Here is a 17,408-nt window from a genome sequence, read left to right on the forward strand (position 1 = left end):
TACCAATACCTATTTAATTGATTTAAATACATACTCTGAGTTGCCAATATCAAAACATAAATGTGGTCCAAGTTTATAAAAACTAAAGAGTAACGCCAAACAACTCAGAAGTATTCTTACTATTCTTACCTATTAAAAAATATAATATTCTGATGAATGGGGAAAAAACAAACTTAATGTATAATTAAATTAAAGAAGAGTTCAATCAAGCATGCAAATTTAATTGTTAAAAAATTCATAAGAAATCATTGAAATTTTTTTTGTTTTCCTCACATGAATCAACCACGCAGAACTATTAGCGTGTATGGATTTTGTTTCAAAATTAGAATTGATAACAATAGATGAGATAATTAAAAGTAGCCATCTTCTTCTTCACGTGCCATCTCCGCGACGGAGGTTGGCAATCAACATGGCTATTCTGATCTTAGATGCTGCTGTTCTGAATAGTTCAATTGATGTGCATCCGTACCATTCCCTCAAGTTACGCAACCATGAGATTCTTCTTCTTCCTACACTTGCCCTGGATTTTTGCTTATATAATCAATTGAAGTAGGTTGTATCTCTCATTGCGCATAACATGCCCCAGGTATTGCAGCATTCGTGTTTTGATGGTTTCTAATACTTCCATTCTTTTGTTGATACTTCTCATGACTTCGTTGTTTGTTACATGCTCGGTCCATGATATCTTCAGGATTCTTCTATACACCCACATTTCAAATGCTTTCAACTTTTTAGCAGTCGACGCGTTAAGTGTCCATAGTGTCCATGCTTCTATCCCATAAAGCAGAGTCGAGAAAATATAGCACTTTGCCAGCCTAACTCTTAAGTTCAATTTTAGTTCTCTTGCACAAAGTACCTTTCTCATTTTATTGAAGTTTGTACGTGCTTTCTCTATTCGAACTTTGATTTCTTTGGAGTAATCGTTTGTGTGATTAATTATTGTGCCAAGATAGTGGTAGTTTTCAACTGGTTCTAAAGCACTGCCGTTAATTGTCAGGCTTTCACCATTATTTTGGGTTTTTGATATCCTATAAATTTGGTTTTCTTGGGGTTTATTGATAATCCATATTCCTCTCCATACTCAACTATCTTGTTCATTAGCTTTTGGAGGTCTCGGAGGTTGTCTGTTATTATAATAGTATCGTCCGCATATCTAATATTGTTAATTGGTTTTCCATTGACCTTGATTCCTGCTGTTTCTCCCTCAAGAGCTGTTTTAATAATTTCTTCAGAGTATGCATTGAATAGTAGTGGTGACAATACACAACCCTGTCGCACTCCTCTTTTAACTTCGAACTCTTATGATGTGTGTTCATTAATGCGTACGTGTGCCTGCTGTTTATAATATAGATTCGTTGTAATTCGAAGGTCATTGTTGTACAAAAAGGGTGTACATATGTGAAATTATAAATATAATTTCAGTAAATGAGGACTGTATTACATAGGGCTGGTTCAAATAAATTAGGATATGTGGTAAAAGGTTATACAGATTATAGCAAATTAAGTTTATATAAAGTCTTACCAATTTTTCTGCTGCACATACACACACTCGCGGTATTTAGAGGCTTTCAGTCGCGGTTGTTCTTCATACGGGGAAACTGTCCGGTTACCGGTTTCTGAAGACGTGTTTCGCGGTACTAACACTTAGATCACACGAGATATAGCACATTTGCATCTGTACACGATTTAAAATAGTACTTGCGGTATTTTTCGCGTAACTATAAGCGAGAGAGATAATTAGAGTAGAGAAAAAGCGTGGTAAGTCTATACCAAGCGATAGGTAGCGATAGAGAGATAATACGTCTGCCTAGTAGGACTCAGCAGACGAAAGAGAGGACGACTGTCTCTAGCAACAGTCAGCAGTCAAGAGAGAGTGTCTGTTATCATCGAGAGACAACAGGCAAGAGAGCGAGACTTTCTTTGCTATCTTACAACTGTCTGTATTTATAATGGAGTGGGGTTAAAATGTGAGTAGGAAGGGTTGGAGAACGGGAAATAATTGTAAAATTGTGGTAGAGTGGTAGCTAGTAATACAGCGAAAAAATGACATGATTTTTCGCATGTGAAAAAATTGAACATACTGGGGGCGGGCGAGAAGAGTTACGCCACTGGGTAGGGTATCAAATAGTTACTTCGAGAACGAGGGTAAACCAGTATACATTAGGGGTACTGTTGTAATGAACTAAGATAACTAAAAACTATTTAAAATCTAGAGAAACTAAAGTCTATAGAAACTATATACATGTTTGGCAGAAAGTACCACTATTGGTTAAAGGGTAACCTAGCTACTTTCTTTATTGACCTAAGATATTCGCCATTAGGTGTGGATACCCTAACAGTTCGAACAAGAGAGTCTTTGCCTGGGAGCACTTCGATAATCTTTGCCAGAGGCCAGAGGAGTGGGGGAGTCTCTTCATCTTTAATTAGTACAACATCACCTATCTTTAAAGGATTAATAGCGATGTTCCACTTACTCCTACTTTGGGTCATATGCAAATATTCCACCGACCACCTTTTCCAAAAGGTTTGATGAATTTTCGAGATATGCTGAAAGAGGGAAAGACGGTTCTGTGGTATTTCTGAGAGATCTGGTTCTGGTGGACTTGTAAGACTTTTTCCTACAAGGAAGTGTCCGGGCGTTAAGACTGAGAGATCGTTTGGATCATTTGAGAGCTGAGTGATAGGTCTTGAGTTTAAAATGGCTTCGATTTGACAAATTATTGTATAAAAAACTTCAAAGGTAAAACGAAGATTTCCTACAAGACGATAAAGATGGTATTTGGCACCTTTAATCCCTACCTCATGCAACCCAAATTGAGAAGGGTTACGAGGCACTCCAAATTTAAAACGAATAGAGTTTTCAGAGCAGAAATTAGTAATCCTCTGCGAGAAGTTCTTACTTTTAAAGAGTTCGTTTAACTCAAGAAGCTGATTGCGGGCACCATAGAAATTAGTAGCATTGTCTGACCATATAATCTCGGGAGCACTCCGCCTTGCAATAAATCTTTTAAGGGTGAGAATAAAAGCATCAGCTGTTAAGCCGGTGACAAGTTCGATATGAACACATTTGGTGGTCATACATATGAAGAAGGCTATGTATGCTTTGTATAATGGAGCCTTTCTAAGATGAGAGGATCGGATCATAAAAAAACCTCCGTAATCTACTGAGACCTTTTGGAAAGGTCTTGTCGAGAGAACACGATCGGGATGGAGATCTGCCATAAGTTGTGTTGACTTGGGTGTCATGAAACGGAAACATTTCACACAGTCGTGTATTATCTTCTTTGTTTGTCTTAGTCCAGAGATTGGCCAATATTTCGAACGAAAATTTGACAACGTGGTCAAGGCACCTGCATGTCCCAATTTAACATGCATTTGTTTTATCATTAATTTGACAACTGAATGATTAGATGGTAGTAGCAAGGGATGTTTCTGTTCGAAAGAGATAGGGGCAAATTCTAATCTACCACCTACATGAAGAAGTCCAGTTTTCTCAGAGAGGAAGAGGTTTAGTGCTCTGATAGTTTTATCAGAGATTATTTTCCGATGTTTTAACTCATGAAATTCTTTAGAAAAGGCCTGTGATTGTATGTACTTAACAATCACAGTGGTGGAGGAGCTTATTTCACAAACTTGCAGTGGTCCTAATTCTAAAGGTGAATTAGTATGTCTATTTCTTAGATTTGAGAGAAAACGAAAAACATATGCTAGAGTTCTCTGAATTTTTGAAAATGACGAACATTTATTAAAAAGGGTTTCAAGGGTATTATTCACTTGAGATATGTCAGAGGTTGTGCTTAAAGTGACCTGAGTGTGTCTGAGTTCCAGTAAATCTCCCGTCCATTCTTTTATCCCGAATTGAGAGTAGTCTATTACACTGGAAACTAAAAAGGGGGGGACCTTCGGTCCACAATTTTTTTAAAATTGACTGAGTGATATCTGAGGCTCTAGAGGGCAAATCTGCTACGTTTAAAGAGGAACTTACATGATGAAATAAAAAGGATTTACTTAATTCTTTGATTTGACTGACACGATGAAGTACAAATGGATTCCATGTAAATTTAGTTGTTAAAATCCATGTTAAAGCGATGAGGATGTCTGAAAATATGTGAACTTCAGATATTGTGACGTTTTTTGAAAGAACCTCAAGTACCTTTCTAGTAAGAGTGACACCTAATAAGATACCAGACAATTCTAACCGAGGAATAGTTAGTTTATTTTTTAGTGGAGCTATTCTAGTTTTCGATGCTATGAGGCGAGACGTGACTGTGTTGTCACTATACACGACTCGAAGATAGACACAAGCAGCATAAATGTCCTGAGAGGCATCGGTGAAACAATGTAATTGCATATTTGATTTAGGCAGTGGAAGTGTCAGGCATCTGGGAAATGTAATTTTAGATATTGATTGCAATGTATCCAATAATGATTTCCAATCCGAGATCAATAGGTCATCCAGTATATCACTGTCCCAGTCTAAGGGCAATGACCAGATACGTTGTAAGAAAGATTTAGAGTGTACTTTAAAAGATAAGAGTTTTCCTAAGGAGTTATACATTCGAGAAACATAGGTACATAATTTTCTTTTTGTTAAGGGAGGCGCCTCTTCACAAATAGGCAACTTAAAAGAAAAATCGTCTTGATAAGGTGACCTGTTAATACCTAGGACCTTAGAGAAGCTACTAACTAAGTCAAGATTATTTTCTGAAGTGAAGATCATATTATGCTCATTTGAAAAGGCACGAGAATTTAAATATATTTTATAGAGTTGGAAACCGTGAATGTTCAGAAGCGAGCGTAGTTGAGAATAAAGTATGTGTAACCTTTCCAAGTTATTGGCGCTGGTCACGATATTGTCGATATTTGCAAACCTTTTTAAAGTATGAGAAGCCACTGAGTGCGTGGTTTGGTTAGCAAAAGTTTGAACCTGAGAGACAGTAAACAACGGAGTAGGGCACGTTACATTAACGTTCACCACATCAGGAGGCGGCAATGCAGACTGGGCCTCCAGTAACAGAATATTGTTGGGCACTGCAGTAGCTGTTGTTACTTGGCCCTCTACGAATGGTAGGGCCACGGTAACAGAAGAAAAGGCAGGTTCGACTGAATCTAATGAATTAGATTGTGAGGTGGTATGAGTAAGAACAGTTTGTATTGAGAGAAATTTGATGACATCCGTGTCAATACGAGGCTGTGAGAGTAGTATTTGATTTTCGTGTGTTAGTGGAGGAACAATGGATTTATTCCGAGAAGGGATAATTTTCAAAAAATTGACATGTACAGCACCTTCACAAGGTGTTGCAATTAATAATAAATCAATAGATTTTTGTGTAGGAATTTTATTGAAATGTAAGAAAGTGGGAGTGAATATATTCTGAGCTTGAATAGAGAGTTTATTAACCTGTCGTATATTTAGAGCATTTAAAGTTTCATGTTGAGAGATATCTTGAATTTGTATACGAGTTTGGGGAGGTATATTTGCCAATTCCGCTTCCACACCGCAAGAAGGCGGTACTTGAGTTGAGTTTTCAATAACCAATGGAGACAAATTGGCAGTTTTTAGAATAGGAGCAGAGATTAAAATATTTTGTGTATGTAAAACTTGACTTGAAACCAAGGTATTGGATTCTTGTAATATTTGTGGGGGAGAAATGTTAAGAAGCACGGGAGATGCAGATATTACAGTTTCAGTAATCATATTTTGTTCTGGAGTATTTTGAAAAGTGACTGTTTGTGCTGGTAACACATTTTTTAAGAGAGGCTGGCCTATTACATCTTGAGTACTAATGTTATTAGAAGTGTTTTTATCAGTCGGCTTTTGAAGCTCTTGCGTCTGAGCTTGAACAATTGCAGAACTAAACGAAGTACTTATAGTTATTTCTTTCATCTGTTTGAACTGATTGGGGAGGGAGTCAGAGTAAAATGTATTTTTAACTTCTTTTTGGCCATTTATATTCAAATCAGTACTTTTAACAATGTATTTACTGGAAGTATTCGCCTTAAATTTTGTATCAAATTTAAAAGCCTGTTTAGCTTCCAGTTTTTCTTCTAAGAAACATAAAGCATCCATATATTTTTCATAAGTAATATCTACTTCCTCACTTTCGAGAATAGTTTCGTCGTCAGCCAGGTTTTCCAAAGCATCCAAATACGATTTATAAGCTGCCCTAAGCTGAGTAATATATTCTCTAATTCTACAATTAGAGAGGCCTTGTTCATTTGAACTAACAACGTTCGCAATTCTGGCGATATTTCTTTGTGAAACGTGCATTGCATAAAAATATTCTGCAATTTCTGCCATTTTGAATTGGAGTATATTATAGTTATATAGAGTGTAATAAGAGTGTACAAGTCAGAGATGAATGAGAAAGAGAATAAAACCTAGCGACTCTTGAAAAGAGTACAAAGAGCAGAGAAAAAATATGTATATAAGAGTGTAATGAGATTATCAGTTTCTTGTTTTTTTTTGTGTGAAAATTATATTTGGTATCGTGAATTTAATTTAAATTAACACTGAGATAATTTTAATTGATTTAAAAAAGCAATTAATATGCAAATACTTTCTAAGAGCGATTTGAATAGAGCGATTATTATTCTAGGGATTAATGACAATAACAGCGGAGAATTCTCGTAAAAATTTATTATTCAAAACAATAGGACAAAATCCCAAATTATTTACCTAGTCGTGTACCTCTGGCAAAACGTGTCAGAGAACAATACAATTAGTTGGGATTATAATGAGTATCTTTGGTTGACAAAGGCTGGAATTTTTACTACGTCACAGGTATCTATCAATGGGTCATTCTACCTGACTTCCTAACGTCCTTTAACAATAGAATCATAAAATTGGAATTTACACAGATAAGAATTATTAAACAACGATCTATCAATCTATCGATTTATCAATACATACGTATATACATATATATCAAAGAACATATACACATATATAGAAATACATAATTTCGAAGGACCAAATCTAATGAGATTTACAGCAGAGATTTATCTGAACCAAATTGGATCAAAATATGTTCAATCGAGCATGAGATAAAACAGAGAGAATGAGGATTTACATATGACTTAAAAGTGTACCAAACTATGTAGAATCAAGATGTGAGACAGAGAGATAGAGAGTGAGAGAGAGATTATGATATTATGATTTATATCCGACTCGAATAGACCACAATATGTACAAAAAGGGTGTACATATGTGAAATTATAAATATAATTTCAGTAAATGAGGACTGTATTACATAGGGCTGGTTCAAATAAATTAGGATATGTGGTAAAAGGTTATACAGATTATAGCAAATTAAGTTTATATAAAGTCTTACCAATTCTTCTGCTGCACATACACACACTCGCGGTATTTAGAGGCTTTCAGTCGCGGTTGTTCTTCATACGGGGAAACTGTCCGGTTACCGGTTTCTGAAGACGTGTTTCGCGGTACTAATACTTAGATCACACGAGATATAGCACATTTGCGTCTGTACACGATTTAAAATAGTACTTGCGGTATTTTTCGCGTAACTATAAGCGAGAGAGATAATTAGAGTAGAGAAAAAGCGTGGTAAGTCTGTACCAAGCGATAGGTAGCGATAGAGAGATAATACGTCTGCCTAGTAGGACTCAGCAGACGAAAGAGAGGACGACTGTCTCTAGCAACAGTCAGCAGTCAAGAGAGAGTGTCTGTTATCATCGAGAGACAACAGGCAAGAGAGCGAGACTTTCTTTGCTATCTTACAACTGTCTGTATTTATAATGGAGTGGGGTTAAAATGTGAGTAGGAAGGGTTGAAGAACGGGAAATAATTGTAAAATTGTGGTAGAGTGGTAGCTAGTAATACAGCGAAAAAATGACATGATTTTTCGCATGTGAAAAAATTGAACAATTGTGTTGTATTTGTTTTGCTTTGAGGATGTCCATTAGCTCTTTGTGGCGGACTTTGTCGAAAGCTTTGTTGTAGTCTATGAAACAGACGTACATATCTTGGTTCACATCGAAGCATCTCTGGATTAGTACGTTGAATGCAAATAGAGCTTCTCGGGTACCTACGCCATTACGGAATCCAAATTGAGTTTCTTCAATATCCATATCAAGTGTTTTGTAAATGCGTTTATGAATGATCTTTCAAAACAATTTAAGTGTGTGAGACATCAGGCTTATGATACGGTGGTCGGTGCATTCTCTAGCATTTTTCTTTTTTGGGAGACAAATGAATGTTGAGGTCAATCATTCGTTGGGTATGTCACCCGATTGATAAATTTTATTAAAAAGCTTTAAGAGGACATCAATCTACTCATTTTCTATTATTTTAAGGATATCAATAGGCAGTTGATCTGGCCCGGGGCTTTTTCCGTTTTTGGTGTTTTTTAGTGCATACATTATTTCTTCCTTTGTAATTTCTGCACTTGTTTCTCTGCCCTCAAAAGACAAGTCTTGTGGGTTTCCTCTTTCGTCGTCGAAAAGCTCTTCCATATACTCTTCCTATCGTTTTAGTTTTTCGTCAGTCGTTATCATATTATTTCCATTTTTATCTAAAAGAGTTGTGTTGTGGTTTCTTTTTTGCAGTCCTGTCATTTTTTTAACCTTTTTATGTATGTTGAATAGGTCGTATTTGTTCTGAAGATCCTCTATCTCTTTACATTTTTTCTCATAGTAAGTTTGTTTTGTCTCTCTTATATTTTTTCTGATTTCGCTGTTAATGATTTTGTAATTGTGACTGTCTTTGTTCTTGGCTTGTCTTCGTTGTTCCATCATGCAGAGTATCTCGTCGGTCATCCAATTGTCTTTCTTTCGTGTCGGTTGTTTTAATATCTCTTTGCATGGAGCGAACAGGCAGGTTTTTAGTGTTTCCCATTGTTCGTTTATCTCGTAAGTGTTGGTATCTAATTTATCAAAGTTTTCGTATATTTTCTGTTGAAGTTTTATTTTTATATCAACTTCTTTCAGTTTTCTAACATCTAAATTTGGAGTTCTTTGTGGTTTTCTTATACGTTTAAGCTTAAGCGTGACATTAGCGATTAGTGGGTTATGGTCTGATGGAACATCTGACCTGGATATGTTTTAACTGATTTGATGGTGTTACGATATCTCTCTTTAATCATTATATACTCGATTTGGTTTCTTACAACTTTTTCCGGTTTATCTGCTGGTGAGCGCCATGTATATAACCGTCTTATTGGTAATTTAAAGAACGTGTTTGTGATTATTAGACTTTGTTCTTGGCAGAATTGTATTAGACGATCGCCTCTATTGTTATGTTCCCCTAGTCCTTGGTCTCCCATTACTGTTCCAGCTCTTCCTTTGCCGATTTTTGCATTGAAATCGCCCATAACTACCGTGATTTCCCTGTTCTTTGTCATTTTCAGTGCATCTTCAATTTGTTGGTAGAATATTTCTACTTCATCTTCTGTTGCATTTGTCGTTGGCGCATATACTTGGATCAGATTTAGTTTTGTGTGTGATGGTCTTATTTGTAGTAGCATCACTCTTTCTGAGATTGGGACAAAGCCCTCTATTGACTTGTTGACCTCTGTATCGACAATAATTGCTACTCCACGTCTATGTTGGTTATCAGTGTTTCCCGAATAATATAAGGTACCGGTTTTTGTTGAAAGATATCCTGAGTTAGGCCACCATGTTTCGCTTACTCCTAATATATTTATATTCAGTCTTCCCATTTCTTGAAGGATGTTATGCATTTTACCAGGTTGATACATGCTTTTGACGTTCCACGTACCTATTTTTGTTTTTGATAATTTTAGTTTGTCTTGTTTCGAAGTTTGACAAGGGTTTCGCCGGTTAACGACCTGGGTCGTCCTTGTCTGTTCCTTCCCTGCCGGATCTTGGACTCCGATTCCCATGATCAGTTTCTTTTTTTTCTTTAGTACTCATTGCCATGATAATTGTACTAGAGATATCCAATTGGATCTTTAATGCAGTGGTTTCTCCATGCCTTCTGCATCCTTATGACTTGATTCATTCGCCTTTGGTGCCAATTTCTTAGCACTAGGACAAAAGAGTGCCCTTTCACTTACCAACTCATCCGCCCGAAGCCATTGGTCAGTAAGTGTGGGATTGCTTATACCGGCAATCGCTTGGTGGAATTTTCGCCATATCTGGCTACCCTCACTTAGTTTAGCCTGCAGACCAATGCAGTTGCCCGGGGTGTGGCACGTGGAGCCATAAGTGAGAGTTAGCTGTCTTATGAGGACTAGTTATCAAGAACCATCTCCCGTCTATGACGCTCGATGTGGTCGTTCCGATAAAAGGTGCTACCTCTATAACACAACTCTACATCCCCAAAAGTAGCCATAAACCTACACAAAATAAAATACCGTGGTATTAGAGTTCTGATAAAAGCTTGTAGTCTCTGAGGAAGGTAAAAATATTTTGTGTATCACTTTGTTTTTTAAGAGAACTATTTAATTTTGTTGGTATGCTATACATTTTTCGTTACTCTTTATACATGGAACACTGTTACAGTGGACACTTGTACAGTGGACAATATTAGACTATTAAGACACGTTTACACATTACGCACAGGATTGTTAGCTCGTTTTAGTAAGTAGTCATGTGTTAACCGAGTATGACCAATAGATTAATCTAGAAGCGACTGAAGGTTATTTATTCTCTTCTATTCTTCATGTGTTCTGCCATATTGTCGTAGATTTTTTTATACTTTTAGTTAAAGTTAAAGTTAATTTCAATAGTTCAATATTCTTATTTTATGCATATTTTAGTTCCTTTTTGATAAGAAGGGGTAGTGAATGATCATAGTAGAGTTGGTTTAATCCATTATTGAGCTGAGCGAATCTGTTTTAATGATATTTCTCTTTTTTTTGGTATACTCTCAGAACGCGTGCTTTTGATATGGCAAACAGTTCATCAGAGAACGTTGTTGTGTATGAAGGTAATTTGCAGGCTACTATGTAATTGATGTGTAGATTGTTGCCCCAGTTTTGTCTTTTTTTTTAAGACATCGTTGTAAACTTTGAAACAGCTACCATATGTGCTTACTATTTCAATAAATTCCTGATTAGTTTGACTTGTACTCCAGTCGTCAGAAACGAAAATGCCACTGAACCTCTAAAAATCCTACGAACAAGCTGAATTTTGCTAAGAATATTAATTTTGAGACAAGATACAAGATACACAAGATACAAGAAAGTTTACCACTTTTACCAACGGGCTTCCAATGAAACCCACCTTGCAGGAGGGTAAAAACGCAAAAACATGGATTTACCAAGAATTTGTATACCGTAGAAAAAATGTTTCAAATAAAAATGTAGCTGAGATAATTTTAAACAAAAATATTTATAAGCACTTTTTGTGTAGAATAAACCGTTCTCTTAGAAACAACGCTTAAGGTTACCGATTTCGCATGTCGATTTTACATTTTAGTTACGCGTGCGATTTTAATGTTCAATAAAATTTGTAACAGCTCGACGTTAAAAATGCGATCTTTTGATTTAAGTGACCTATCGACAAAAATCAAGATGCTTTTTAAAGCGAGTTCAGCTTTCGTATGCAGTTTTTGTATTTTATCGCAATTAAACTCAGATTTTATACAGGTGTTAAATAAACATGGCGCGATTTTTGCCATTTTTTATAATTCTGACGAGATCAATACAATCTATCCCTTTCATTGACTGGCCACTATTAAGTTTCAATTACTAGAGCCCAACCTTTAAAACTTGTAGAATGAAATTCTAATTTTGAGTTTTGGCAACAAATGTAAGGCATTTGAAATATACTTAAAAAACTTTAGATTTAAACTTTCACACAACAAACGATCTAAAACATTTAAAACTTTTTTTTTCAATTATACTAGTACGTTTTGCAAAAGAACAAATCTTCTGCAATAAACTACTCCTGAAACCGAATACTGAAATGCATTTCGCGTGACGTGTGATGTTTGATTAAAATCTGCAATTTTAAAACACATCTTGATTTTTGTCGATAGGATATTTGGATCAAAAGATATCGAATTGTTACCGTCAATGTAATACAAATTTTATTGAACATTGATTTCGCGCGCGTAACTAACATGCAAAATCGACGGTCCCTTCAAGCGTTGTTTCTAAGAGAACGGTTTATTCTACACAAAAAATGCTTATAAAAATTTTTGTTTAAAATTATCTCAGCTACATTTTTTATTTGAAACATTTTTTTACGGCGTACAGATTCTTTGTAAATCGATTTTTTTACGGTTTAACCCCCCTGCGAGGGGAGTCTTAGGGGGAGGCTTGGGAGTAAAAGTGGTAAACTTTTTTGCACCTTTTTTTGGAGTCCCAAAATTATTATTATCTGCAAAATTCAGCATGTTCGTATGATTTTTAGTGGTCAACTCTCTGAGGACTGGACTATTGGTGGCCGTTCTGATTTATTAAGAAGCAATAAGCTGGTATCAGTAGAGGGAAGAAATTATGCAAGGAGGAAGAGTTTGGATTGAAGAAATATAGGAGTTGTCTGGAAAATGAATACCTGTTTTTAACAAACAATTAATGTTTGGAAACACATAAAAGTTGGAGGTAATAGAAAGGGTGATCAATTCTATTTGAATTTTTGGGAACAACTTTTATAGTGGTCAGCGAATAAGTTGTGTACCACTGAATTATCTTGATTACATGATTTATAATAGCGCCATAAAAAAGACTTAGATATTGCCTTCTAAACGGGAGTATCATTTTTGATTTAAAACATTTTTTTCTACAGTGTACAGATTCTTGGTAAATCGATTTTTTTACGGTTTAACCCCCCTGCGAGGGGAGTCTTAGGAAGATGCCTGGGGGTAAAAGTGGTAAACTTTTCTGCTCCTTTTTTTGGGGTCCCAAAATTATTATTGTCTGCAAAATTCAGCTTGTTCGTATGATTTTTAGGGGTCAACTCTCTGACGACTGGACTATTGGAGGCGGTTCTGATTTATTTAGGAGCAATGCTAGCAAGCTGGTATCAGTAGAGGATAGGAAATATGCAAGGAGGAAGAGTTTGGATTGAAGAAATATCGGAAACAACTTTTATAGCGGTCAGCGAATACGTTGTGTACAACTGAATTATCTTGATTAGATGATTTATAGTAGCGCCATTAAAAAGACTTAGATATTGTCTTCTAAACGGGAGTACGATTTTTCCAGTCTTTCTTATAGGGTTTTTAATTGGACTTGTTTGGTGTGCTCCTAAGGACATACGAATACCTGTCTTTTGAATTATGTCTATTGTTTTTAAGTACGTTTTTTGAAGGACTTGTAAACGATTGAGCTGTAGTCAAGTTGAGAACCTACTAGATATTTGTATTTGATTCTACATCTTTTTCGATAAGTAATAATGTGGAAAAGTTGGCGCCCATTGTTTGTTTGTAAGGGATTGTAACAAATTCATTACATAATCTTTTTAGATATTCGAAATGTATCTTCCAGGTAAGCTTTTGGCCAAAAATAATACTAAGGAGTCTAACTTCGTCTACATATTAAAGGTGTCCTTCATTTAGATAAAAGCTCTTGGGTTGTATTTGGCGACTTTTCGCAAAACACACTGCTTTGGTTTTGAGGATCTCGAAGTGAAGTCCATTGGTGAATGACCATCATTTATTACGATTTATGGTATTTTGGAAAGTGTTCCTCTACAAAGTATAAACCTATCTGCTATATCTATTATTAGTTTTGTAATAAAATCTACTCTATATTCACATTACTGTTTTGGTTAATGACATGTAAGATGTGAGATTTTTTGTTCTATATAAATTAAGTACTTACGATTCATAACGAAAGTCAGATTCAATAATTTAAAGTTCATAGAGCATTACAATATATAGGCAAGAAAAAGTTATCGAAAGATAGTTTATTTTTTAGATGGTCTGGGAAAATATTTTAACTATGTAATTACAAGATGTAAAAACTGGTTCATATTTTAAATTAAATTAACAGATTCTATAATGTCAATTTATAAAAATAATATAATAAATTCTTCCCGGCATAAATTAAAATAACAATTTTATAATTTTAACTAAACCTATTTTAAATTAAATTTTTAAAAAGTCCACCAAGTTCAGCCAAGCAGTAGCCCAATCTATTGTATAATAATTGCCTTCGGGTATTTAACAACATGTCGGGTGATATTATTTATAAAGCCTGAATGATTTTTTGACCTAATCGATTTAAATTTTCGAAACGTTCATGCTCATGTCGGTAAATTTGATGCTTCACATAACCCCATACGAAAAAGTCCGAAGATGCAACATCAGAAGAGCAAGATCAGCATTTTTATGGTACCTTTTGTACTAATCACTCTATCTAGAAACGTAATATTTAAGAAATCCAACACTTCCGTATATTGTGAGCTGGACAGCCGTCTTGCTGCAACCAAATTTTATCCATATTAATATATATTACTCAAACTGCTGGAATTATGTAATTTCTCAGGAGATCTTCTCAGGAGAAGTCTTTACGTCGACACAAAATGCTCACAATGAAAAAAGGGCTAATTACGTTGTCACTTAAAATACCAGACCAGATAAAATACCAGCCCAGACGTTAACTTTCACATTATTGGCTTTATATTTATTTTCTCTTTTATCTATACATATGTTTCTTTTTTCTTTTATAACTCGCTTCTGCTTCGTTTGTTGCTATTTTCTTATTAACTTTAACTTATGTATTTGATTTTATCGTTTGTAGATCGTTCCCTTTCTCACTCGTATAGATTTATTGCTGCTTTATAAGTTTAAACATAATTAACTGTTTGTCTATAGAAAAATTTTAAAACAAAAATGGATTTACACATATTGCAACAGAAGAGACTTAATATAAAGAAAGCGTAAAAGGTCATATAGCGCAGAGCACAGTGTAGTGTGTTAATGGCAACAGACTAAGAAATAATTAAAAATGATACAATGTGGCCAACACTGTAATCTACATTAAGAAAGCAGCACGGTGATTTAAGTTACGTATGTTAGGCTAAAGGGAAATCTCTACGTGGTCTACTTGTTACTAATTATGATATTAATACAGAGAATAGAAAATACGTTGAACAAAAAATTATTATCCTTGAGTTTTATTTAAACGTTGGTATATTTCTAATTATTGCTTCATATTTAAATGGAAAGTTCTTTTATTTTATCTGTTAAAATCATCACTATTGTTTTTAAAAGCCATGGTACATAATATAAACAAATATCATTACAGATTATACTTTGTTTAATTACTCCCTAATATCAGCCAATTAGCAAAAACCGACCTAGTGTGGCCAGAGAATACAAGCTACTAACTTCCAGCTGAGTATATACATCGTGAAAATGAAATTATAACAAACCCATTTCCAACATGATTCCGCTTGACAAACAAAGAGGGCGCTGGAAAACAAATATTGAGGGGGTTAATGCAATAATACTTGAAACTCAATATGGCGGTAATACGAAGCGACAAATAATGTACGCGAACGGCAAGTATTTGTCGTCGATTCACGGTATGCTTTCATGTTTTATGTAAAACGACATGGATTATTTTTTTAGGATACTGTGTGTTTGAGCTTGTGTGACACAGTGGTATTATAATTTGCATGATGCGTTATTAATTAATATTTGAACCCGCCTGGGGTTAAAATTAAATCTATGCGGAGTGAGTAAATTCTATACATTAGTGCAGAAATTATGGCTTTTGATCCATGAAAGCATTTGAAGTTGAAAAGCCTTATACTTGCATTATATAGCAAATATTTGTTAAGTTAATGTTAAAATTATAATCAATATATTTATAAGGACTAGTAACCAAATCTCAGTAGCCATAGAGTGTCTCCCAAAGGCAAGCACTTATTCAGTAATTATACTTTCTTCTTTAGACTACCAAAACTAAAGTATTAATTTCTATGAGATAGAAAACTGTAACAAAATCTACAATATTACGAAAAAAAAAAAAAAAAATTTAGAAAAATAACAATTTTGGGTCTAAAGGATTGGTATTTCTGTTAAGCCAAGCCCTTGCTCAGGGGAGTACCTGATCGAACCTGGTACGTGCGATTTAATCCATAGCTGTCTAACGCCGTCGATAAACTAATATGGAACGACTGAAGCGACTATATATAAAGATGAATTAAGCTGTAGAAGGCAGTCGAAAATATAGATTTTTACGGTTTATTAAATAAATATTATTAGATGTACCTTATAGTATATGTTAAGTCGGTTAGTTAAGTTATTCTCTGAGCACACAATCAAGCTAAACATTTAGATCAGACCTTAGAACAGCGAACAACGTGATTTTTTGAAGTACAGCAGATAGCAACGTGGTGTAAAGTGCGTGTAGTGACAGATAAAATCCTCAGTTTGGAGGCCGGTAATGTGCAAGCTTTTAGTGAGGCCATTCGCCGATAACGATTGTTTGTTCAACTGCAAGTCGTTTGGAAAATTTAATAAAGTAACTCAGCAAAGGTCCTCTGGGTTCACTTAGACTCAGCTAAGAACTTTCCAACCGATGACTATCAAGGTAAGTGGAATTTTGTTAAACGAATCTAAGGTATTTTTTTTTTTTTTTTTTTTTTTTTTTTTTTAACATCCAATGTTTATTGCAATCTGTCTCATTATAAACAATAAGCAATATGTATATATGTACAATAACATAGTGGGAAGCTGCCCAGTGGCGAGCACCCAGGTAAAAGATAGCATAAATATAATCTATGATATATCAACTAATTTAAACTTTCACTTAACAAACAGAGTTTAATACAGGTAAACATCACTGACACACATATGAGAATTACAAGGCAAAAACACAAATTAAGGAAAGATTTAGAAAACACCTGAATAGAAACTTGTTATTTCAACGCACCATGACACTATGTTCTATTTTTCCTGATTTACTAGAGGTCCAAAGGGTCTGGTCGTTTTAATCTTCTTACGTGTGAAATGTTGAGCAGATCCGTGGCCAGCGGATTTGGATGGCAGGATAGTCTGTTCTTGTATACAGAGTTTACAGCAGATATTGCTTCGCAAACTGTTGGTAGCTGTAAATCGTGGTGTAATCTGTGGTTCGTGATATACCAAGGGGCATTACAGATCTGGCGCAGTACTTTCGATTGGAAACGTTGAAGTTTTTGTATGTTGGTATTACTTGCTGTACCCCAGATTTGTGCTGCATATTGCCATATCGGTTTTAAAATACATTTATATATCAGAAGTTTGTTCTCCAGGCTAAGATTTGATTTTCGACTCATGTACCAATACATTTTCCTGTAGATTAAGCTGAGTTGAAGGCGTTTCTTCCAGATGTGGATGCCCCAATTAAGTTTGCTATCCAAATGGATTCCTAAGTATTTAACGACGTTATTAACTGGTAGTGGAGTGTTGTTTATAGAAACCGGTGGCGCGACACCTTTTTTTAAAGTAAACGTTATTTGTGTTGATTTTAAACTGTTAA

The 17,408-nt window shown here is 35.1% G+C and overlaps 1 protein-coding gene across 1 annotated transcript; it reads right to left on the reverse strand.

The window, feature by feature from the left end:
* Positions 1–2,262: 2,262 nt before the first annotated feature.
* LOC140433836 (uncharacterized) lies at positions 2,263–9,722 on the reverse strand. The gene is made up of 3 exons (XM_072521812.1): positions 9,291–9,722; positions 4,009–5,401; positions 2,263–3,650 (listed from the first exon to the last, which is right to left on the reverse strand). Exons 1-3 carry the CDS (start codon positions 9,720–9,722, stop codon positions 2,263–2,265), a joined length of 3,213 nt encoding a protein of 1,070 aa, XP_072377913.1.
* Between the last annotated feature and the right edge of the window lie 7,686 nt (positions 9,723–17,408).

Source organism: Diabrotica undecimpunctata, chromosome 2, assembly GCF_040954645.1.
Source record: "Diabrotica undecimpunctata isolate CICGRU chromosome 2, icDiaUnde3, whole genome shotgun sequence".
Classification (NCBI taxonomy): domain Eukaryota; kingdom Metazoa; phylum Arthropoda; class Insecta; order Coleoptera; family Chrysomelidae; genus Diabrotica; species Diabrotica undecimpunctata.

Bases quoted from the DNA above. Each gene is read 5' to 3' on its own strand.
- LOC140433836 (XM_072521812.1), bottom strand. From the start codon at position 9,722: ATGTATCAACCTGGTAAAATGCATAACATCCTTCAAGAAATGGGAAGA. The intron at 5,402-9,290 runs GTAATGGGAGAC...AATATACGACAG, and splicing joins GCAAAGGAAGAGCTGGAACA to GTTAATAAACTCTCTATTCA. The intron at 3,651-4,008 runs GTAAATCCTTTT...ATTCACCTTTAG, and splicing joins CAGTCAAATCAAAGAATTAA to AATTAGGACCACTGCAAGTT.